This window comes from Aspergillus stella-maris, assembly GCF_047715825.1.
Source record: "Aspergillus stella-maris strain CBS 113639 unplaced genomic scaffold BDV14scaffold_7, whole genome shotgun sequence".
Lineage (NCBI taxonomy): Eukaryota > Fungi > Ascomycota > Eurotiomycetes > Eurotiales > Aspergillaceae > Aspergillus > Aspergillus stella-maris.
The window spans coordinates 538,326-561,438 of NW_027396801.1; the positions used below are offsets into that span (position 1 = coordinate 538,326).

A 23,113-nucleotide genomic window follows, 5' to 3' on the forward strand; every position below is an offset into this window, starting at 1 on the left:
GGGATGATAGCGTCAATAGAACCTAAATGACGGAAGGACCGGAAGGTATGAGTAGATAAGAGGCAGTCGTGGATTCTCAAGTGTTCAGAGTGATGCGGTGGGATGTTTGCGACGAGGTTGAACGTTGGACTTGGGATGGCTTCATCGAACTAGAAACCAGATGAGTCATCTGATATAGCATGATGGATGTAAAGGAGGGGTAAGCCTCTGAACCAAAACTGCTTGAAGTAGCTGGGAGTATAAGAAGGGCGGAGGATCTCGATTCCTCTTGTGAAATTCAAACTCCGTCAACTGCTGCCGGAAGGAAAGGTCGCAAGTTGCTGGTCAGACCGAGTCGCGCTTGGCGTGGATGGGGTCACGTGTCTCGCGTCAGCGCCGTGTTTGCCGTGTTTGTCCCGCAGAGAATACGCGAGCTGTGATTGGCTGTTGAGGCACGTCGCGTCCGACACGCTCGAACTGGCGGCGATCTCAAAGCTTCACGTCTCCGCTGCTTTACGCAAGGCGTCGTCTTCTTTCTCTTCCTATTCCTCCATTCTCCCCCAACCTCCCCTCCGTCCCTGCTTCCAGAGCTGCAGCTCTTCTCGACGTGTCGAATGAAGAAGAAAAGAAAAACCGGTTCTTCTTCTTCCTAGCTTTCTCACCGCATCCTCTCCCTTCGTTGTTTCCTCGTCCCGCGTTTGCATTCCGCATCTCCTCCTGGGAACCTCGCTGCAAATCACCACATACCTCTGCACTTCACCCGGTCGACCGCCCGCTATTTGTCAGACCATCGATCCGATAAGGCATTGAGGGGATTGAACTGTCACCGTTATTGCTTCTCCTTCAATCGCTGTCGTGGAACACATTCTTACCGATCCCACGTCCCTTACGCTACAATCTCTCCACGCCCACCCCTTCTGGAGGACTAACACTTGACCACTTCCCACAATACATCCGCTCATACTCAACTTGGTTGTTGCACATGAAAAGTGTCTGTTATCGGGTGGGATGGAATCTCAGGACGGAATTTCCGTCCGGCCGATGAGGCGTGAGTTTGAACATCAGACCATCTGTTGAAGAGTGCTAACCATGAACCTTTGATTATACAGTGAAGGTGCTCTACACATTCGATAACGACAGCAAAACGAATTGTTTAGCTCGATGGCCTCATCTGCTCGAAATACAGACTGCTGTCTTGGATGAGAAAACGCAGATCGGGGTGATCGAGCTCAAGACCTGCATCCAAGCCATTGTCTGTGCAAGGTGGGTGTTACGAGTGGCTGGAGTTTTACATTGTGTGCTAATTGTGTGTTCTCTAGTCCGGAACTAGTCGCTCAGCTAGGTCAGGATTACACCGTTTACGCTTACGACTACTCGGAATATGAGACCCCCCTCGTCGGGCAGGGAATGCTGTCATGGGTTTTGGCATCGGCATCACCCACCCCCAATGCACCTGCACACCAGTCGATGACAATGGTAACCGGCCGAGTCTGCAAGAACGTTCTGGGATTATTTTCCAAAGGTGCTCAGGAAACGTTGGAGGTTAAATTGAAACTTGTGCCTGTGCCGACTACGATGCAAAGCGAGTATTTGCAAAGCATGCAAAAATACAGGGAACTCAGCAACGTCATCCCCCACGAGTTTGATGCTCAGGCTTGGACGGATTTTGTTCGCCAGAATCCCGACTTGATGACGCCCACATCGCAGCCTGTTCCCCTGGCACAGTCACCGATGGATCATTCTGGCATTGAGAAGTTTCATCAGATCCTTAGCGCAGGCTCTACTCCAAGAGATATCCAGTCAATGCCGGCCAACCCACCGTTTCGTCCCACCTCGCCTGCGCAGTCCGCCCTCAGCACCACAAGCAGAGTTCACACCCCGAGGGATCAATTTCACTTCCAACAGCAGGAACCGCCCGCTTCACGACCCCACCACCTGGAACGGAGCCAAAGCGATGTTATTCGCCCTTCGTCGAGTGCTTCTATGCGCGATGCCGATTTCCAAGCTTTCGCAAGATGCTCTAGCCGCAGGGACTCGATTCAGTCAGGATATGGTAGCTGTGAAGAATCATTTGAGCAGCAGCCCCGGAAAAGAGCCAAGCTGTACCGGGCCGATGCACCTGGAAAAAATGACCTGAATATCGAAAGGCAGCCCAGCTCTTTGAGAGTGGCTGCAAGCACAGCCGCTTCTGTTCGTATTCATCGCCCAACGCCCGTCAACCCTTTGCTCTCTGCAGCTCAAAACTCGACTGAAGAACCTGTTCGCCCTCCAACCCCCATTTCATGTGCCAACAACCTACCTCGCCGCTCCCGTCCCCTTCCGAGCCTCCTACGGGAGTCGTCGACTCAAAGCAATACTCTATACACATCACCTTACCCTGCCAGTGATGATCATCCCTCCGTCGAACCTGCCGCAACCTCGCCCGAAGACTCCAGATACCAGGGCTTATTCGAAAACTCGTTTACTATGCCGTCTTCACCACCCGTCCTGGAATATGGACTTCCGACTAGATCTAGCCCAGTCCTTCCTCCGATGACGGCTGATCTTGATTCCAGATTCATGAGCGCTGGCATTGATGAGCTTCTGGATAGTGAGCTAGGTGCTCCCTTTGATGATGGTGTTAAATCAGCTTCGGCGATCACCAAGAAGCCAAAGCGGACTGTTCGTTCTGCTGCCCAGGCTAGCTCCCCTGCTAGCGTGGTGGAAACACCAGAAGTCCAGATTCAAAATCGTCCTGCCAGCGATGCCCTGCAACAGCAACCAAGTGGAAACTCACACATGAGCCAAGAACCTATCGAAAAGCAAGCCCAGAAACAACCTCAAATTCAGGCTCAAAATACCCCCGTCAGCGCTGGACCGACTGAGCAGCAGCAGATGAAAGAAGCTCCGGCCCCACCTGCTCGCGCTTCCCAATCCGTCTCTCGGCCTTCCTCGCGGCCTTCTTCACGTGCTGGTGTGAGACCTGCGCCGAAACCTCTGGCTCCAGCGCCTATTTCTCAAGTCGAATTGGAGCAGCTCCTGAGCGCCATTCCAGCCAGCGATCCCGTCGTGCCCAGCGATGCCACTGCTGCGACCCCTGGCGGTCAAATAATGAGCGAAGACGGCAAGCCTCGCAGCGGAGCGGGCTCCAAGCGGCTGAAACAAGTCAAGCAAGTGCAAGCACGTCTCGAAAGGTGCATTCGTGACGGATCAGTGCCACCATTTTGTGAGAACTGCGGTGCCATCGAAACCCCTACCTGGCGCAGGGCCCACAGCAAAGAGTTCGACGGCAGCGAAGAGGCCGCCAATGAGCTCGGCAAAGATCCTCTTGTGTTTTTCTGGCAAACCGTGGATAAGGACGAGAAAGGACAAATCACCAGATTCAAAATCTACAAGAAGAGCTTGGCAGAACATGATGATGATTTCGCTCTCGTTCTGCTTTGCAACCGTAAGTCATAACCTGGAAGCTTCGATTTAACGTACTAATATGTTCAAAGCTTGTGGTCTCTGGCTCCACAAGTTCAAGTCCATGCGTCCCGAACATAGGTGGAATAAAAGCAAAGATGTTAGGAAAAGACGAACGAGGAACCGCAGGACAGGTGGCCCGCTTTCGACTGACAAGGGTCCTGGCGGTCGTACGAGGAGCGACTCGTCCAAGCCGCACGCTTCCTCACCGGGGGCATCGGACGCCTCAACCCCAGCCGCAGATGATGATGCTACTCCTGGCCCCGAAACTGATGCCACCAACGGGCTTGGCGAGACTGAGCAGGATAAAAGCGACGATGTCCAAGAACCGTCACCGAAACGCCGCCGCGCAAACAGCATGGAGCCGCGAAAGTCGTCCGACGTTGCAGGGAGACTTTGGCAGGAGGGTGATGCCATGGAAGCGCTCCGGCGGGCCATTCAGTCTAGCCCGGCTAGGAATCTTGTAAACCGCAATGCTTCAGCCCAGGGTGAGAAAGATCTTACTCCCAAGCCAGTTAGGAGAGTCTTGTTTCCTAATTCACAGAACGAGGGGGGTCCTTTAAAAGCATTAGGCCAGTCAGTATTAAACAGCCCTCAGCGAAGCTCGCGCATCTCCGCCGCTCAAGAGTCCTCCAAGGACTCCGGTGCGAAAGAAAACCAGGCTGCGACTGGCCTGGATCGGCTTTTCGAGAGTCCCTCGTTCGGATTTGACCTCTGCACCAGTCCGACTCCTCGGCGACGCAACCAACGTGTTAACGCCAGCGAGAAGCGACACTCACTTCCTGTCTCACCGGCTGCCATGACCCGAAAGGTTGCGGCACTGGATACCACCCCTACTCGACACTCTGCACGTCGCCTGCAACGCGTTCAGAGTAGTCCGGGATCTGTTAATCGTCTGAGCCGAACCCCCGGTCGATCTCGTTCCCAATTCCCTGACCTTCCGTTAATGTCGGATGATATCTTCGGCACGGCTGCATTCCAGGGCATGGATGAGATGTTTGTTGACATCTTCTCTGATGATGCCATTCACACGGATCCCCTCTTCGGTCTTGACTCCAACAACAGCAACTGGGCAGACTGGCTCCCGTCAGACCTTTCGCCATCCAAGTCGGACGGGAACCACGACAACTCAGCAGACATCATCAACGCTCTTCTCTCTGAGCCTGATCTCCAGAAGGACATGTTCCAGTACCCTGACCCGCGCACTCTTGACTCCGGCTTCTTTAGCTCGGATGCGCTTCAGGCTGACGGACTGGCCATGGGCGACAAGACCGATCTATCCGCGACCCAGGCCAGCAATCCCGAACAAGCTTAAGATACACCATGTGTTACGAGTTTCCTTTTTTCACTATATCCTCGACTTTCCTTTTCTTGATTATTTCCAGCGAAGGCGTTTGGTGTACTTTCTTCTGGCATACCACACAGCAACTCCTTTGTGAGGTTTATTGGTAACGGCAGACTTTACTCGATTTTTTATATCGGTTACATGGGTTGGAATATTTCAAAACTCTGCACAAGCGATTAGAGCTTGCGAGTGATTTAGATACCATAGCAATTCAATAACAATACATTGGATAAGATGACTTTGTTCCTCGACATCGTAAAAACTGTAGAGCTACGAGATTCTTGAGAATGGTTTAAGAGTGCATGTCTCATGTCATATTTTGATCATTAACATGTCCAGTAGCAGTAAAGTCTGATGCAGCACATATACAAGATGCGGAAAGCGCGGTAATAAAGCCAGCCGAAAGTCTTCCAGACTTCTCCATTCCTACCACTAATCAGACCATAGCCTCCATTTTTGCTTCATCATTCGGGTATATGGATGGAATAGAACGGCGCGTCGGCGTTCGCAAGGGTTCATGGTCCAGATATGCATCGCAATAACACCATGAAAAGCGTCACAGAATAAACCAAGTCAAATCGAACCAAGTCCAGCCTTATCTATTCCGCCGAATCATAGAAGATAGGCTTCAACTTATGCGTAACATCCACAACCTTCTCGTAGATCTTGTAATCTGCGCAACACAATTAGCATCAGTTCATTACCCAACCCAAACCTCACACCCTCCTCCTCTTGAACGATGGCAGCAAAACTCACCACAAGAAGCCGGATTTCCCCAATCCGTCGTCGCCAACACCCTAATCCCCAGCCCACCCCCCGGAACCTCCGCGACCTTCCCAACAACCTCGACCAACTTCCCCATCTGCAGATGCGAGTCGGGCTTTAGGATGAGCGTTACTTCGCCGTGCGAGCCGCAGGTTATGCTTGCTGTGTCGCCGCGTAGCGAAGAGACTGTTCCGAGAAGTCGGACGGGGGGCGGAGAGCGTGCGCCGGATGTTGCTGGGTTGAAGGCGTGGAGGTGTGTTGGGAGGATGCGGGGGGTTTGGAGGGACATTTTTGTTGCAATTTTTCTTTGTGGTTTTGGGGTTAAGATGTGTGGTTAACTCGAGTTGTTTGGCGGAGAGGGTTCTAATGTGGGATATGGATTCGAACGGCGTCAAGTGAGGTTTTCTTGTGGTGTTTCTCAATGTAGATAGGTATGGATGGATTGAGCGGAGTGGAGGGGATTTGGCGCGTAACACGAGGACGCGTGATCACGTGTGTCATTTACCTGCCAGGCTGCTAGAGCTCCAGACCGCCTTGGCGGCCGGCGGAGGTAGCACTTTCGAGATTGATATCGCCGCGCCGTCATATCATAGACTTGACTTGAACAATTTTCGCGACTCGGGGCGCTGAACTTGTGCGCTCATACTAATTTTCTACCTGCTGGATTTAGTGCGAATACACCTTGCTAAATAAATGGCTGCTTGATTCTCCAACAAATCGACATCCACCCCGACGCTAGAACCTCAACTCTCAAGACCACCACGAATCTCCTCCTCCTCCACGACCTAGCATCAAAATGCCGCCCCCCTTTCCAACCTCCCACCGCGGCATGACCGCAAACCCCCAAAGACCAGCGCGCTACCGCCCCGGAAAAGCTGCCCCCGAAGAACCCTCATCATCAGAAGAAGAGGAAGAAGAGGACAACGCCGAGGAACTTAGAAGGCAAGAAGAAAGGAGAAAGGCAGAAGCGCAACGACGAAAGCAAGCTTCTACACCTAAGGCGACGTCGTTTCCGGGCGCGAAGGCCGTTACGAAGGGGGTTCAGGATGTTAGCATTCAGCAGAAGGAGGTAGAGGATGACGAGGAGGGGTTTGTGACGGATGAAGAAGACGAGGGAAAGGATGAGAGTGATGGTGTAGCTGTGTCTGCACGTGCGCCTACGGCTACAGCTGGTCAAGCTGGTGTACCGCGACCTTCTAAACCCCCCGTGGCAGAAGAAGAAGAGGAAGAGGAAGAAGAATCCGAAGAAGAAAGCTCAGAAGAAGAAAGCTCAGAAGAAGAAAGCAGCTCCGAAGACGAAACCCCCCGCCGCGTCCTCCTCCGTCCAACATTCATCAAGAAAGACAAACGCGCAAACGCACCCACAGACTCCTCCGCCCCGGGCTTAGCAGACTCAATAGCCGAGTCCGAAGCGCGCAAAGCCCAACGACAAGAAAAAGCTGACGCCCTCGTCCGCGAACAAATCGAAAAGGACGCCATCGCACGCAGCTCAGCAAACAAAGCCTGGGACGACGACGAGCAAATGGCCAACGAAGAGGCCGAAATCGACGATACAGACAATAAAGACCCGGAAGCCGAATACGCCGCGTGGAAACTGCGCGAACTAAAGCGCATCAAGCGTGAGCGCGAAGCGATCGAAGCAGCAGAAAAGGAGCGCGAGGAGATCGAGCGCCGCCGAAACCTCACAGCCGAAGAGCGCGAGCGCGAAGACTCCGAATTCATCGCGAAACAAAAAGAAGAGCGCGACGCATCGCGCGGTCAAACGGGGTACATGCAGCGATACTTCCACAAGGGCGCATTCTTCCGGCCCGATCTTGAAAAGGAGGGCCTTGACAAGCGGAATGTCATGGGCGCTCGGTTCGCAGATGATGTCTCGCGCGAGACACTGCCTCAGTACATGCAGATTCGGGATATGACGAAGCTAGGCAAGAAGGGCCGCACGCGGTACAAGGATCTCCGGTCTGAGGATACGGGGCGGTTCGGCGACGGATATAGTAATCGGCGGCGAGCGGATGCGCCGGTGGGCGTTACGGATGAGCGGTTCTTGCCTGATCGGGGGGATGCGGGGCCTAAGGGGCCTACTGGTGCGAATGCTTCTGTTGTAAGAGAGAGGCGCAGGCCGAGATCTAATTCTAGGTCGCCTAGACGAGACCGGAGGGATGATCGGAGGGATAGAGATGGTAGTCGGGAGCGCTCGTCTGAGCGGTATCGCAGGAAGCGGAGTCCTTCGCCTTACGAGGACAGAGAGAAGAGGAGGCGTATGAGGAGTGTTTCTTGAGGGATCACTCGTGTATCTACTATGGCGTTGAGGTGTATAATAAAGCCGAGGGCTTCATTCATGATGTATGACATATAAAAGATCTGTTTCTATTGGTATGGTCTCATCATTATTCATTGAATTTGGGAGAAGCCTTTTGCGCTTCTGGTTTCTTCTGATTGCGGGTAGACCGAGCCCGACGTAGGCATGTAGTGTTGAGCCTGCGTGCATCCGAGACCTTGCCTCCCAGATTCTGCAGAGGTACTGGATGTGAGCCTTCGGTGCGTGAGCTCCTATTCAAGGACGTCGCCGGCGATTCGGTACTGACGAAGGCTCAAGGTATCCGATGCCGCCGCTTGTATGCATCATGCTCGGTGCACCATTTCTAAGATCCGTAGCCACCTCACTTTTTTATCAACTCAGCCAGCTTATTTCACACCCGCCCGCTCCAAAACCTTCTCTCTCTCCATAACACTCTCTCCAAACCTCAGTAGAAAGATAGTCCGGCTGGGCCACAACTCTGTCGGCTGGTTGTGAGCCGTAACCTTCGCCTCAAACCCACACCCATCACAAACGCCCTCAATGATTCCCGCAACAAACGCCGCGCAGTTGAGCTGGTTCATTTCCTTCGGCACGCTAATATACGTATTGACAAGGGGGTCGTTGTCTGTAATCATATACTCGTTCGGCGTATCTGGTGAGACGGAGTGCTCGAGGGCGTCTGCGGGGCGGTTGAAAAGGAGGCGCCAAAGCGGGCCGTGGATTAGGTGGAGGAGAGGGAGGATGCGGAGGGGTCTATTGGGTGGTGAGGCTGAGGTTGAGGAGCTTGAGAGGGCGGAGGAAGAGGAGCTAGACATTGTGCGGTAGAAGAGGAGGTCGAGGAGGCGGAGACCGAGGGGGTAGCCTTGTTCGTTTAGTCTGCCCGTTTGCATTAGTTTGTGACCGGCCATCACGGAGATAGTAATGAGCTCACCGTCGCTCAAGGTCTTGTATACCCGTTACTCTCCGCTGAGCATACGTGACCATCTCCCCGAATAGAAAAGCGAAGCTCGCTCGGCTAGATTCTGTATTTCGACTCCGGTTCAGGTGTCTGTCGTAGATTGTTTTGCGGTTCGAGGGAACGCGGAGGCCGGGTGTTGTTTGGGTGGGACCTTGGATTTGGGGTTGTTGAGGGAGCTGTTTCTCTGTCGGAGTAGCGCTCTGCGCATTACTGCTCATTGACAGCATTGAGGAATGTCGTGGCGGGTGCGCCATGATGTATGAGTTGGAGGAGTGTGGGGAGTGATTATGGACGGGGGTTCGAGCAATGGTCGAGATTCCGTTGCAATTGGACAGATCAGGGATGGTGCATGTTCAATGCGTTGTATGATGCGTATTTCATAAGATGGGCAAACGCTCGCAAGGTTCGCAGGGGTGAGACGGAAGTAAGATGCTTGTCTGTCGCGGTGATGGAGGAGTGGAGTGGCAGCAGCGAGAATGGCGGAGCGGAGGGCTGGCAGTTCGCTACGGCCAGCGACAACTCTCATTGGTGCAGCTTGGGGCCATTTACTATGAGTCGCAGCCAGCCGGGCACCGCAGTTATTAAAGGATCAATACTAACTATGCCATACCTGTTCAAGTCCAGGGCCTACGGACTTCCGGGAACCGTGATGCCGAGACTACGCCAGCATTATTTAGTGTCGCCTGCACCCTTCGAGGGCGTCAGCTGTTGTTTTTGAAGATATCTCTGGCACGCCAACAAGAAACCCAACAAGAAACCCAACAAGAAACCCAACAAGAATCAAACGAATTTAAACAATGCTGGACTGGATACGCCGTCTCATCACCGGCAAAAGCCGCGAGGAGCTCCAAGCCGCCAGGCAGAGGAAGAAACGAGCCCGGGATCGTCGACGACGACAACGAGAGCTCCGCGCGCGCGAAAACAACTGGGACCCCCTTAAAAAATCCAAAGCGGCTCGTCCTTTCATGGGCTTCCCGGGCCAGTCATGGAAGCCTTGAGTTGATGGTCTGAGCTTCTGATGATTGGCTGGATTTAAAAGACGGTTAGACTGTACGTTTCCACCGATCCCCAGGGCAGGAGTACACTAGGATAGGGCTAATAAATGCCTAGCATCTTCCTCACGTTCGAACGTTATAGTGGCGTTACACCAGCTCTGTCCGGGGCCGACGTTCACTTCCAATTGTCAAGACGAGCAAAACGGCGACGCAGCAAGGACCATTCTGCAAGTTACAAAGGCAAGGACTCCGCGCAAGGCCGATAGGAACGGATACTTGGCCCATAGAAACATCGACTGGCAAAGGTGAACATGCGTCGCTGTACGGGAGGATGCGCCTTCTGGTATTGCTCAGCGTAATGGCAACCCAGGGTCTTGGGAGTTGATGTTGATGATACGGGCGCGAGATCATGTAGCGACAAGCGGAACGAAGGCAAATCATGCTCTCAATCCTCCAATTCCTTTAGCAGCATCTTCTCTGCCAGCTTACAAGCGGCCACCGCAAATGCTCCTTCCTATCCTGGATAATTCATGAGGGCACGGTCGTACCTTCCTTGGATAGATATAGCGCACTTCGTTGGACAGAGCGAACAGTGGATAGCATACAATGTGAGACAGCCTAGGCCCTTTGTTGACGCCACCACGGCTGATGAAGCCAAAGTATACAACTAAACCTCCAGGACGTGACAATTGCGCCAATAGACTGTCAATTGACAAACAAATTGGCTGTAAGAGCTAACTGGGCGCCATAGGGTGGTGCCTGATAGGACGGGCTTGTTTCATTTAGCGGCTGTCAACCCGTGATTTCCCTCAGCGTCTCCAGCAGTGACTTCAGAAGACACTGTTTTCCTCTGTCTCCTCCAATCTACATGGTTGGAAAACTACGGCAAAGAAAGATGGAATCAAACCTGCGAGAAGCATTCTTTGTTGGGCGAGGCAAGGAGATCGATCCGATCTCCGCGGTGGACCGACGTCATCGACCGCTTCCTCCAGCCAGACCAGCCCACGACCTACCTACCTACACCTGCAAAGTCAAGCGACTGCCAACCAATATGACCAACAGAACATAATCTATCGTCATTTATCGACAACTCAGGACCAATAGTGACGCATTGGTCCGCCAAGCACAATGGACAGACGACGTTCTCGGGATTCTGTACCGTCGCCCCCTCGCGATCTGGAAGCTTTCCCCGCGCTGACTCTTCAAGGGCCACGACGGACAAGAGAACGAATCGCCCGGCCAGTTTGAGGTACCTATACCGCTCATCTATATACCCTAGCTATGTTCTAATGCCGAGATATTGCTAGGTCTTACTCCCGCCACGAACGAGCACCCACCGCCGCAAAGCCTCCCTTGTGATGGCCGACGAGCCAAGATTGCCCGACCATCCCGACGAAGCGACAGCATGCTTTGTCCATTCCCTAATCGCTGGTGAGGGCCTCACGCCTGCGAGAATCGCAAACTTCCGGATATCAAAAGACAAGTCGAAACTCGAGGCGGACATCGTCAATGAGCCGAGTGAACATGACATCGCCATTGAGGAGGACGATGAGGAGGACACTGGGGAGGAAACGGATACAAATAAAGTTTCAAAAGACTCAAATATATCTCCGACGGAGGTTGAATCGCGACACTTGACGAAAAAACAACTTTCTGACATGGCGTGGAATGTGCGCAACCTATCCAAGAAACTGGATAATATCCGGCTCAAGCTCAGCGTCAAGACGATATTCCTCGTGACAAAGGCGGGAGATGAGTCTGTCGTAGACTCGACGCGCGAGGTCACGAGGTGGCTATTGTCCGAGGATCGCGAGACAAGGTATGTGGTGTATATCGAGAAAAAGTTGCAAGTCGACCCAGAATTCGATTATGAGGGGCTGTTGGAGAAGGAACCAGCTGCGAAAGAGAGGCTCAAGTTCTGGGACACAAAACTGGCCACCGAGCAGGGGCATCGTTTCGACTTTGTCGTAACATTAGGTGGCGATGGAACCGTCCTCTACACGAGCTGGCTATTCCAGCACGTAGTACCGCCGGTCTTGTCATTCTCTCTAGGCTCCCTTGGGTTCCTGACCAAGTTTGACTTCAACGACTACCAAAACATCCTCAGCTCCGCGATTCATGACGGTGTCCTAGTCAGTCTACGGCTACGATTCGAGTGTACTATCATGCGTAGCAACCCGCATAAGAGAGAAACGCCAGCGAGCAAGAAGCAGCGAGATCTAGTGGAAGAACTGATTGGGGATGAATCAGATGGAACGTTGAGTCATCGCCCTGATGGAGCTGTGCACATCTTGAACGATCTTGTCGTCGACAGAGGGCCGAATCCAAGTGAGCATAACCAGTACATTCAGGGTCAGAATCGTCTACTAATCCTCTATAGCAATGTCTTCAATCGAACTTTTTGGCGGCGACGAACATTTCACAACTCTCCAAGCTGATGGCGTCTGCATATCCACGCCAACTGGCTCAACAGCCTACAATATGGCCGCAGGAGGCTCTCTTTCACATCCAGACAACCCCGTCATCCTGATCACCGCTATCTGCGCACATACACTCTCTTTCCGCCCGATTATCCTTCCTGACACCGTCGTGCTCCGAGTTGGCGTTCCCTACGATGCGCGGACTAGCTCGTGGGCTAGCTTCGACGGGCGACAGAGGTAAGCAATCAACCAACTTCATTATCCTAGTGACGGATCTAACGCGTGGCAGGGTTGAACTGCTACCTGGTGACTACGTGACCGTCTCGGCTTCACGGTATCCGTTCGCCAACGTATTACCTCCCGGAGAGCGAGGTGATGATTGGATGCATAGTTTGTCGAAAACATTGAACTGGAATACGCGATCAAAACAAAAGGCCATGCAGTAGTTTATTGGCGCATCTGGGTACAAGAAAATAAGATGATATTATTGGCATTCACGTGGGAGCATTTGGCAGATATATATTTCCGTCGATCTGCTCTTGAATACTACCAACGACCGCTTGGTTATGGGTCAACATGGGCAGCAAAGAGAGACTAGGAATACAAAATGAACGAGACCAAGGTTCTTCACTGTAGTGGAGCTTCGAAGGCTTCTTTCTATCTAGCCTTCTCTAGAATTTTCGTTGTATGGGTCGTGTTGGTTTCCATGGCAGCCTGAGGCAGAGTATATAACCCGGCCATCTGACGCTAAATTTTTTTCTCCTCATCAACACCTGCGCAACTCGAGCTCGACAGCTCAAAAGATGCTACAGCCAACCGCCTATAAGTCCAGGAGAATATAATGCGATTCTAAGTCCTCATAATTGTGCTCTGAACTTCACCACTCAATTAACTAACACTTGCGCATCGCGAACAGCTCAAAACTAATAGGTAAGCTTCGCACCACCCCTTCTACCTTCCTGTTCTGTCCTGTATACCGTCCTTGTATCCTTGTACCCCCCTCTCTCTCGCTCTTATGATGAAACACATTCCACATTCGCAGTTTCCACGCTACCAGCCGTCGCCATGAACCCATCATAGACGTGCTCTGAGCGTATTGTACTTCCTTGGATGTCTGATTCCGAGAGAGAGAGATCTACTTTTTATATCCACTGTCTTGCTTTCTTGCATCTACGAGAGGTTTGATGGACTTATGCTGATTTCTCTGGATAGGATAGGATACATACTCAAGGTACATTGTTTGCGCTGCGCGTTGTTCGTTACAAGGTATGGGGTAGACCTCCGATGGATGTACTGCTCTACCGGTCCGCCTACCTGCCTGCCTGCCTACGTTATTAGGATTCCAGTCGCTACAAGTATCTGTGCGCTCTGGGTAATCGTCGAACACGAGTAATTGGACGTGTAGACGGCCAGCGGGTTTGGCGGAAAGCATGCATGAGACGCAGGTCGCGGTCGATATACCTAATTACCTATAGATGCTCTAGCTCCCGCTGAGGACACACATAGCCAGTGACGAGTGCAATATATGTTTTCTCTACGCACCAGTTGTTTCTCGGTCCTGTGGTTCGGACATCCCATCGATGTACGCCAGCTTGTCAATGTAGCGAAGATAGCTCGTCCATCCACGCCGTCCGAGCTCTTGAGACGCCCGCGGAAGGACCTCGTAGCCCGAGACATGTACAATGCGACCTGTAGGGAAGGTGCGACGGTGGACCGCTCAAGGTAGGAAGGTGCGCCTTTGTCTATCGCACCTTCCTCGTCAAGCGCAATATGTATTGGCGTCTGAGGAAGGTGCGATGCGTGAAGGTCCAAGCTAGGAAGGCACGACTCGTCCGTCCATCGTGCCTGCCCATGACGAAGTGATGCGTAGAGTGCAGACATGAAGAAGGAAGGCGCAAGGAGTCCTTCTCCTATTCAATAGGAAGGGCTAATCGGCATTTGTCCCGTCGACGGGGTGCCCGGGCCTTGCTCTAAGGCAGAGTCGATACCTCGTCACATGGGACAAAGCGCGGGATGACGCTGGGCAAGGTTATCGATCCATGGAATGGCTAATCTTCTTCTTTTAGGGGGCCTGGCGGCTTGGGCCTGGGCACTTCATTGTTCGTTCCAATGACCATGGTTGGGCAATGCCGTAAGCGTGGGTGATAGATGTGATATCGAAGTCCTATGTACAATTGGCGTTGGACTTTGCAGATATCGATCAGTCGATGAAGCAAGGGCTCAGAACTTGATGCAACAGGGAGTTCCCGAAAACGGCCGAGATAGAGCCGTGAGCTGCATCGCAGACGACGAGGATACGTAGAGCACAGGGCACTGACTCCTGAGCAGTGAGCAACGAGCAGCGTTAAGATCAGCCTCCCCATGTCTCAAGTATAATTAGCAGTTCAATCTTCAGGCGCCGGATTGAGGCGGGCGGAAAGCGCCGGGAGAACGGTCTGGACTCTGGAGTCTGGAGTCCCGTCTGCCAGGCCCAGTGTCTGCTTGTTACTTGTGGAGAGAGAGCCACGCCATCTGAATCATTTGACGAGTCTTCTGAGTACTGTGGTTTGAACCCGTTACCAAAGCGTCAAGCCGCAGCGTCATTATCTTCTCGTTCGCTAGCTAGACTACCGGGTCTGGCTCCTGAGTTACCGAGTGAGCTCGTATTTGGCGCTGATGCCTGATTGACGTCTGACGATGAGACTGGATGGGACCCTGAAATTGGTACGTAGTCAGTTTGTCGGTGAGAGCAAGGGAAACTCAACTTGACGGGGCGAGAGGAGCAGAAAAATGGACTTGTCACTCCGCTATGACCGATCAGGATCAGCGCGTTGCAGTGGTTGCAGTGCGTATCACGATTCACAGTCACGAATCACCCCTCATTTCTCGCAGTCTACCCCTCCATGTCCAAAGGGCGCTGATTATCGATAATGATACGGAGCAAGTAGATTAGAGGCGCAACCGAGAATCCCCTGAATCAGGCTCAGGCCAAACCTTGTCGCGGCGATAGTCCAGTCGCTAACGCTGCAGCAACCCGGCGGTTGTCCGACCGCGAATCCCAGCCTGGAATTTGGTTCTGCCCAGCGGACCGTCGCCGAGGAGCGAAGTATCGAGAATTGGACCAAGTTTAGGTTCAATAAACGATCATCATCTTTTGAGTCCCGGACTCCAGTTCCAGTCCCCAGTCAAAGAAGCGAAGCTGCTGGCCTGATCAGCATCAGCGGCGCTTGTTGCTGCAACGTGCCACGGTGCCAGCCACCGCGAGTCGTGATCAAGTCTTCTCCTGGCTCCACTGAATTTCGTTTTGGCCCCTCCTTTGAGTTCGATGTCTTGAAGTCGGGCTACTTCCTGTCTGAGTAGTATCTGGAGGGTTTGGAGAACAGGGCCCATGCGACTACGGAGCACGTACGGAGTACGGAGTGGTGATGAGTCTTAAGATGAGACGGCCAAATCCGATATCGTCAGCGCTTTGTTGGAGGAACAGCATCTAGGAATGCTGTAGTACGCCTGGCGATGAGTTGTTGTACGCCGTAATCTACCCCGGGTCCAACTGCACAAAGAAAAGTAGAGCTCTTTGTTCGAGCACAGCACAACCATGTGGCTGCCGCGATCCGAACTTTGATTGCGCTAGGGCCATCAATCAGTTTTCCTAATCAGGAGTTATGGGCCATTCTACTCCGGACACGGCCTGGTGATTGTTGCTGGCCCAACCTGTTTCAGCAACTGAGTGGAAGTTGATTCCAAGGACCAGGATCCAGGCGGATCGGTGGCTAAACGGATCCTGCATCCTGGGCCGCAAGTGCTCCGACCGGTTGTTTGACCATTAATTTGGCCCACCATTGGGGGGACAATCAGAATTGCAGACTGCATATTGCATCGAAAGTATTTCATCTGCCGATGCAAGCGAGCGAAATAATGTCGGCTAGATTATTGTTGCTTCCTTCGATATCAACCAGCTAATGCAGATTGATTACCATCCCTGTTTCTTTTTCCATGCGAGCCTCAGAATCGGGGCATCTTGATGTAGGCTCTACCTCAGCTGATAGACGTTGTATCCTTGAGTAGCCGAATGGAATTATTTGCTTTTTGCCAGACGAAGGCAATTGTCACGGAGCAAACTACAAGGGCCCACTTGATCTGCCGTGGCCAATGCAGCCAGGATCGGACCAAGTACTCCATACACCCGGTATAGGGCATTCTATTTGCCCGATAGTTCGTGATTCTTGACTCTGCCACCGAATAGAATATGGCTTCATCACAGGCCATTTGCGTGAGCCCTGAACGAGCTGCTGACAATCTCAATAATGTTGTATGGAATAACGCGCCAATGGAAGGTCTCTGAATGACTCGTCAATGACATGGTCAGGATACGTACTCGGCGGTCCGTACTGTGCAGCTGGAGAGGACGAAACTGAGATAGGCCGAACTCTCCGTTCTGATTTGCTGCTCACGCTGCACCCCGTACTAGAACCTGGACTTGAGTCGATGGGGTCATGCGGTTCTCCTTCAGGCAGATGGAGCTGAGCCTGCATTGGTGACTGGCCCCTTGGTAGTGCTAGCCTGCTAGGGGATGCTTCGAGTTTGCCACTTCTAAGTTCTACCGCCAGCGCTGGCACTTGCTCCGCGTGGGAGTACCCGGCGAATGTCCGTGACTGGCGAATCCTCGAAGGCCTAAAACACGTGTGAGGCTTGGTACTTTGACTGGAGTGGTAGCCTACAAGTGATCAGTCTGGGCACCGCCTCGTAAAAGGCAACGGCATAGGGAGCTGAGTGCTCCATACACAGTAGACAAATCTTCTGATAGCTGGGTGTGTTCAATCAGCCGAGAGTACACAGTAGATACCGACTATCCTTGTCATTAATGGCTGAAGCGACTGTTCCAAACCGTGGGAGCCAAGGCAGTCTGGTTTCATCTCGTCGGACAGTCTTTCGGAAGCTGAACGTGTACCTGTGCCACTGTGCCATGGTAGCGCCACAACGTCTGAACTCTACAGGGTAGATCAAAGGATGAAGCATCTGATCTGCTAGGGGATCCTGGATGCAATGCAATGCAATGCCACCTGATTAGAGTTGTCGAAGGCTGAAGGGCTGCAATAGAGGAGTGATAGTAGCTGGACCTAACAGAAACGGACCGGCCGAGGCAGCGGAACCGAGGCCTTGCATAGGATGCTCTTTGAATCATCCCGTGTTGTCAATGTCAGGCGAGAAGGTACGTCAATAATAAGAATGATCGATCTGAAAAGCGAGCGCATCTGCAGGTGGTCGTGAGGAAATGGCATACATTGTATGCATGAAGGTATCCTGCATCAGGACCAAACTAGTACTCTGGAGAGACAGTTGCTCCCCTACAGCCAATGAGATGATTGAATCTTACTGCACAGAGAAAGACTCTGCATAATATCGGCGGCGGCTTGTGTCCCGTTGTGGGTTTAAGGCGCGGACGAACTCAAGAATGCGTATGCCGTGTCGTGTCACATTTGCCCTGTGCCCCGATCTTGGAGGGAAGGGAATCTCGTAAGGAATGACGCTCTGTCAGACGGAACTTTGTAAGAGAAAAGCAATCCGTGTCAAGATACAGCATGTGATTGCTTGTCTTAAGCGCTTGGTCTTGACAGTGGTGTTCAGAAGATACCGCAGGGCCCAACGGATCAACTTCTCGTTGAAATTCCGATGATCCATCAAAGGAACCCAAAATAGGGACTGACATGCCGCTAAGGTAAGCCAAATTGTTTAGCGTCAAGTTTGCATTTCCCTTTTACCGCTTTGGAATTTTGTCGCCGAATTTTTCCCTTTTGCTTTCTGCTTGCCTTGGCTCTTGGTGACGCTCGGGCTCAATCCATGGTTTGATAAGCACCGCAACGGACTTGACAAGATGATTCATTTGCCTAACGGGCACGCAGGGCATGTTCTTGCTTTCTCTCCGCATGGCTTTGTGGATTTTGCAGCCCCAGGTCGAGTAATGTTGCTGTCAAAGGGGTCTGCTTGAGACGGTGCGACCGTTGGTTATTCTGAGCAAGGCTAGTTTGACTGCCAAACGAAACAACAATGTCGCCTGGAGCCGGCCGTGTAGCTACAACATTCCGTCTCCCGAGGTTTCAATTTCATCTCAAGCTCGCATCCTCTCGGAGTCCTTCTGGATCAGGCTGGAAAGGTCGGTTGGAACTTGGCATGGCGAAGCTGGTTTCGGCCCACGGTGGCTGCTATGACTCTGACGTCTGTGGGAGAACAGATCTCTCCACCTCAAGGTTCCAGCCGCACAGTTCCAGCTTCGCAAGGAGCAGCGAATCAGACTATGCGCTGGCCAACTTTCGGCGGTCGCATGCAGTCTTTAAGGCTGTGCTTGAGGCAAGGGTGGGAGCTCTTCTCATTTGCGGGTGACCTCTCACCTTACAACGGTGCAACACCCCAACAAGCGCCAGAGGCAAAATTGCTGACGACTGCTTTCTATTATTGTTGGAGTTGCATGCGGACCAGCGATGATTCAAATAAAGGGATCGGCGTTACCAGGATCCATCGTCCAGCAAGGCTCATAGTCAGCAACGAAAGAAGAGGACGGGGGTGATACTATCTTTTGCTTGCTTTGTCGCTCCTCCAGCCATGGGCTGGTAGTTCACTGTGCCTGTGACACAGTCGTAAAATGCTCGTACTAGTCATGGGCCGTGGACCAAGACCCCTGGAATCACCGCGGCATGCTAACGAGAAGCCCAAGTAAGTAATTCGAGCACCAATCAGGTAACAGCTCAGAACATTCCAACTTCCGTCTGCGAGCGCCGAGTGACAAGACTGCAGCTCCACCACCACTACTGCAGGCTGCAGATTTGCAGAAGCGTGCCTCCGTTTGACTTTTGTTGTCCCTCGGGAGATGGAACGGGGACCCACATTCGTTGGCCCTTCCTCAATCCTCGCGCTTCCTTAGAACAGGCTGGGCGCGGATTCCTGCGATGCTGACTCGGCCCCTGACCTTCTGGAATTTTGTTCTTCACTCTGGTGGAGCTGAGGCCCCGCACTGGCTTTGCCGGCGGTTCACCTCCTGTAATCTCCGCCTCCTGATTTGTAGGACAGCCGGGCGATGATCTCAAGAGTCAAGTCTCAAGGTCAATTGTCCGATAGGCGGTTGCTTAGTGTCGATTTCGTCGTACTAGCAGTTTTGAATTCTATCTTGCCATGGTGGCTGTACAGAGGTTTGCCTTCTTGTTGGTCACCGTTGACGGGCTAAGAACATCCGGGTGACATCCTGGAGAGGACTTTGCTTTGATACCTGATGTAGTGTGAGGATTGAGAGCATGATCCATATTTGGTTTGTTGGACGATGTGACGGATGCAGCGTTGACGATCTGATCGCAGCTCGGTTCTTTCTCTAACAGGCATCTGATATTCCTTTTGCTGCGCTAGAGTCTAAGACGTAGAGCCCCTGGAACAGTTGGGACGTCCAGCCGAGGCGATACGCCTTCAGGTACACTAATTGACTAGAGAGCGGAGATGTGCCTAATAAGTGCAGGCATCATTTGGCGTGAGAATCCTTGGGAAAGACACTATCGAACGAGTGGTTGTGGCTCCTCACATGCGGTATAGCTGCATCATGACTGTTTTTGTTGCTCACAGGGTCACTATTATTCCTTTTGTTGGGAGTAGTACGCCGAAGTAACGAATTTGATAGTCTAGGCAGGATGGAGCATACATGCCGTCCTCTCCGCGGTATAGCTGGGCTCGTCACAGGTACTCCGCAGTGGCACAGTAGTTAATATAATCTGCCAATCCAGGCCTATAGTAGTTGTGACTGCAAAGTTTGGCCCATGAGGGCGCTTGCGCACACCCCACATCGTACAGCTTGAATGGCCGAATGATGTCCAAGACTCCAAAAGCCGAACCCTTGGACGTGATGTATGTCATCTAGCCGAACCTTCCGACCTGGCTTCCTTCACCGGTGTAGAACCTCCAAGGGGAAAGGAAAATTTTCGTAGCCCCAGTCTTCGCCTGGTATCATGGAGTCAGAACTTCAGGGCTAAGACAGGCGAAAGAATTGGCAAGGGCCAGCATAGCGGCGACCGCCCCACAAAAATATAGTTAGCCGACGGATCATGTAAGAAGGTGATTCGCCTCGTCAAAGGCGAACGGGGAAGCCTCAGAGAAGGGTGGTGTGAAGGACGCTAACAGTGGTTCCTATCGTGTCCTTGGTTGAATACGGCAGAAGGTGTGGGTTGACCAGTTTATCAAAGGATGATCACATCATCATTTGGATGATCGCTGTCTCGGCCATATCCGGTTAGACGAAGCCATTATGGGATTAGATCAACGACCAGACAAGATATCTGGCAAAGGATGGAAGGGAGCAAACTTAGACGAATTGATCCAGCCAGAGAAATGGTAACCACTTACCAGACAATCATGGGCCGAAGAGTCAAGAAAGTTTCACGGCTGGCGATGCGCCGGACACATGGATGACGGACCAACCATTCATCACAGGCATCAGCAAAAGGCCAAGATAGTGATCGGTAGTCTTTGCGTAACGGCGATTTGACGGGATGGAAACGGTGAACGTGTGGGGACTGGGGACTGCTGGGGGACAGCGAAGAATCCGCAGGGAAGAAGGAAGGGAAAGCGTGACAAGGGCGGTAGAGCCTTGGAGTACGTAATAGACTAGGTACTAATTGTGGTTGAGAAACAGGTATTAAGGAATTAAGGAATGGGAATTCAGGGATTGTGGTCACGCAGACAGCAAAGCCACAGTCTTTGATTGTAAAACAGTCTATGTTATCCCTACTATAGTGTTAAGTGCACACTGGACAGAGTTGTACTCTGTAGATGAGCTCGGCAGAATGGCTGTGGCTGAAGGCAGAACAAACAGTATGGTATGGTAAGGTAAATCTAGACTCCTCCTACCATGGCTTTGGTATGGGCTGAACCACCGCCTTCCTTCGCTCCTTCTTTCCCGAGTTGTGCCAGCGCCTTGTTCCCCCTGTTCCAGTCCACTCACACTGTTGCAGCTCCACCCATGTCAGCCCGCAGCACAACAACAACAAACTGGGATCGTGGAGCTGCGGATGGCAGATCAGACATTGTGTCCATGCCATGGTCCAACTAGCCAACCCACTGGGCTCCTGCTGTCCCACTTCCTCTTTCTTTCATTAATCAATTATTATTTTTTTCCTCTTTAATTTCTTCTTGCCGATGATCTGGCCCAATGGGAGCCATTCTCCATGCTTAACCATGCCGCTATGCAACTTGTATGGGACTGGCTCCTTGTACCTTGCCTCAGCGCCTGCCTGCTTGACCCCCTGTGTCATCTGTGAAAGGAAGGTCTCACTCTCAACCCCAGGTGAAGCTAAAACTCCTTTGCATATTCCTGCAGTCATTCACGGACCCGCTTTGTGTTTGATGTTGCTAGCTCTTATATACTCCTTCCTGATCCTACCTCCAATATCCCCGGCGCCTGTCAACCCTCCGATAATTATGTCTGTTTATATGCGGCTCTACCTTGACTGAACTCGCCATCTCGCAACACTTTTACACCCATACTCTATCTGACAACTTCTTTCGCTCCTTACTCACCTTATTCGCCTAATGACATTCTATTCACAACAAGGAGTTCCTTTTGCGAGCTCGCAGTGGCCTCAGGATCGCCAGCCATGCATGTCACAGTCAACCCTCCAAGACTTTATTCATGCCTTCCCCAAGCCCAGGCTCAGCGGCCGCATCGTTAAGCCTCGCAGCACCGGGAATAGTCCTTCCGCTGCGGGCAGACGGAGGACCACCACCATGCACAGCTCGCCCATGTACCAGCAAGTCACCAACCAGGACTATCAAACTCCACTGAATGCAGCTCTTTTGGCATCTGCAATCCGTGGAGGACGATCAGCAAGGCCCGTTAGCTGGCATCCCGCATCAAGACAACCCGACTACTCAGTACCATCTCAATACTATCCTTCGGCTTTCAACGCTCTTTCAACAACCCAGGGCTTTCAACCGCAAGCCATGACTGGCGGGTTTGACGGTAACATGCAACCATACATCCCTACCGACAATTCAAACATTCAACAAGAGCTGCCTCTATCTGGCACTGAAAACTTTCTACCGACTCAAGACTCTTCTTGGCAGACTGGCAACCTTCAGCCTGATGAGACATTTTGGGATGCGACTGCACCTGAACTACCATCTTACGTGCCCATGGTCTCAAACGACTGGCCTTTCGATATGATGTCGATAAACCAAAGTGTTCCCTCTGTTGAAAATCCGCCGTCCAACTATGGAAGCGTTTCATCGCCTGGACGCATGACTGAGCCTGCAACACCTGACTTTCTTCCCATTCAACAACTTGGTGACGAAGCGGACACTAAGCTGGAGAAGCCAGACCAGGAGGACGAACTCGTCGGAATGGGCTTGTACAACAACCCCGATACATTGTCAGATGGTTCACTTTATGGTCCTAATGGAAAAGGACTAAAATTGGAGGAAACATTTACTCCTTCTGCTGGAAACGACGATGATGAGGAAGATGCGGAAGACGAGGAAGAACCCGCTGAGCAACCCAGCCAAACCCAACAACATACGACCTCGCATCGAAGCAAACAATCGCAAAAGCCGGCTGAAAGCATGATGCAAAAATCTTTCTTCTTCGAAGACGACGATCTCGACCAGAGCGTTGTGCCCGAGACTCGGCCGTCCTTTAACTTTGCGCCCCCTCCATGCATGAATTACGGATACGGATGGATTTGAAACGATCAGCCTTGCATTCTCTTTCTGTTTTACTTATTTCTTTACTGTCGCATAGCGCGGAGTTTGGGGGTGCACTTGGTATGGGACGCATTAGCATAGCATAGCATATACGCAAGGGGCCCAGGAGGGCAACCCTGGAGGCATAGTCACGACAACTTTAGCTAGATAAAAATTGGAAAATCACAACCACAACAAGCCAAGCGTCTCTTTGTAATC

At 52.1% G+C, this 23,113-nt stretch overlaps 7 protein-coding genes across 7 annotated transcripts; 4 read left to right on the plus strand and 3 right to left on the minus strand.

Moving 5' to 3' along the window:
* Positions 1–987: 987 nt before the first annotated feature.
* Positions 988–4,738, plus strand: BDV14DRAFT_196714 (putative GATA transcription factor (Ams2); the record flags this gene model as incomplete). The annotated part of the gene is made up of 4 exons (XM_073772506.1): positions 988–1,027; positions 1,089–1,242; positions 1,299–3,406; positions 3,456–4,738. 4 exons carry the CDS (start codon positions 988–990, stop codon positions 4,736–4,738), a joined length of 3,585 nt encoding a protein of 1,194 aa, XP_073631870.1.
* Positions 4,739–5,100: 362 nt separating this feature from the next.
* BDV14DRAFT_166941 (putative ssDNA binding protein Ssb3) lies at positions 5,101–5,965 on the minus strand. The gene is made up of 2 exons (XM_073767588.1): positions 5,525–5,965; positions 5,101–5,441 (listed from the first exon to the last, which is right to left on the minus strand). The coding sequence occupies exons 1-2, from the start codon at positions 5,820–5,822 to the stop codon at positions 5,368–5,370; spliced, it is 372 nt and encodes a 123-aa protein (XP_073631871.1). The 5' UTR covers positions 5,823–5,965; the 3' UTR covers positions 5,101–5,367.
* Positions 5,966–6,121: 156 nt separating this feature from the next.
* Positions 6,122–7,885, plus strand: BDV14DRAFT_166943 (microfibrillar-associated 1 family protein). Its single transcript, XM_073767589.1, has one exon. It carries the CDS (start codon positions 6,330–6,332, stop codon positions 7,809–7,811), a length of 1,482 nt encoding a protein of 493 aa, XP_073631872.1. The 5' UTR covers positions 6,122–6,329; the 3' UTR covers positions 7,812–7,885.
* A 234-nt stretch (positions 7,886–8,119) lies between these two features.
* Positions 8,120–9,231, minus strand: BDV14DRAFT_132454 (trafficking protein particle complex subunit 5). Its single transcript, XM_073766154.1, has 2 exons — positions 8,764–9,231; positions 8,120–8,708 (listed from the first exon to the last, which is right to left on the minus strand). The coding sequence occupies exons 1-2, from the start codon at positions 9,042–9,044 to the stop codon at positions 8,219–8,221; spliced, it is 771 nt and encodes a 256-aa protein (XP_073631873.1). The 5' UTR covers positions 9,045–9,231; the 3' UTR covers positions 8,120–8,218.
* A 293-nt stretch (positions 9,232–9,524) lies between these two features.
* Positions 9,525–10,468, minus strand: BDV14DRAFT_166947 (uncharacterized protein). The gene is made up of 2 exons (XM_073767590.1): positions 9,901–10,468; positions 9,525–9,840 (listed from the first exon to the last, which is right to left on the minus strand). The coding sequence occupies exon 1, from the start codon at positions 10,224–10,226 to the stop codon at positions 9,933–9,935; it is 294 nt and encodes a 97-aa protein (XP_073631874.1). The 5' UTR covers positions 10,227–10,468; the 3' UTR covers positions 9,525–9,840; positions 9,901–9,932.
* Positions 10,469–10,539: 71 nt separating this feature from the next.
* BDV14DRAFT_166949 (putative NAD+ kinase) lies at positions 10,540–12,979 on the plus strand. The gene is made up of 3 exons (XM_073767591.1): positions 10,540–12,113; positions 12,166–12,442; positions 12,495–12,979. Exons 1-3 carry the CDS (start codon positions 11,144–11,146, stop codon positions 12,649–12,651), a joined length of 1,404 nt encoding a protein of 467 aa, XP_073631875.1. The 5' UTR covers positions 10,540–11,143; the 3' UTR covers positions 12,652–12,979.
* Positions 12,980–21,207: 8,228 nt separating this feature from the next.
* Positions 21,208–23,088, plus strand: BDV14DRAFT_166965 (uncharacterized protein). The gene has a single exon (XM_073767592.1). The coding sequence runs from the start codon at positions 21,746–21,748 to the stop codon at positions 22,895–22,897; it is 1,152 nt and encodes a 383-aa protein (XP_073631876.1). The 5' UTR covers positions 21,208–21,745; the 3' UTR covers positions 22,898–23,088.
* Positions 23,089–23,113: the final 25 nt, after the last annotated feature.

What these genes read in the sequence shown, in the direction of transcription:
- BDV14DRAFT_132454 (XM_073766154.1), bottom strand. Translation starts at nt 9,044, where the DNA reads ATGGCGCACCCGCCACGACATTCCTCAATGCTGTCAATGAGCAGTAAT. An exon ending in ATACAAGACCTTGAGCGACG is followed by an intron (nt 8,709 to 8,763) that starts GTGAGCTCATTA and finishes GCAAACGGGCAG; the next exon opens with ACTAAACGAACAAGGCTACC.
- BDV14DRAFT_166943 (XM_073767589.1), top strand. Translation starts at nt 6,330, where the DNA reads ATGCCGCCCCCCTTTCCAACCTCCCACCGCGGCATGACCGCAAACCCC.
- BDV14DRAFT_166947 (XM_073767590.1), bottom strand. Translation starts at nt 10,226, where the DNA reads ATGATTTGCCTTCGTTCCGCTTGTCGCTACATGATCTCGCGCCCGTAT.
- BDV14DRAFT_166941 (XM_073767588.1), bottom strand. Translation starts at nt 5,822, where the DNA reads ATGTCCCTCCAAACCCCCCGCATCCTCCCAACACACCTCCACGCCTTC. An exon ending in GGGAAATCCGGCTTCTTGTG is followed by an intron (nt 5,442 to 5,524) that starts GTGAGTTTTGCT and finishes TGTGTTGCGCAG; the next exon opens with ATTACAAGATCTACGAGAAG.
- BDV14DRAFT_166965 (XM_073767592.1), top strand. Translation starts at nt 21,746, where the DNA reads ATGACATTCTATTCACAACAAGGAGTTCCTTTTGCGAGCTCGCAGTGG.
- BDV14DRAFT_166949 (XM_073767591.1), top strand. Translation starts at nt 11,144, where the DNA reads ATGGCCGACGAGCCAAGATTGCCCGACCATCCCGACGAAGCGACAGCA. An exon ending in CGACAGAGGGCCGAATCCAA is followed by an intron (nt 12,114 to 12,165) that starts GTGAGCATAACC and finishes AATCCTCTATAG; the next exon opens with CAATGTCTTCAATCGAACTT. An exon ending in AGCTTCGACGGGCGACAGAG is followed by an intron (nt 12,443 to 12,494) that starts GTAAGCAATCAA and finishes AACGCGTGGCAG; the next exon opens with GGTTGAACTGCTACCTGGTG.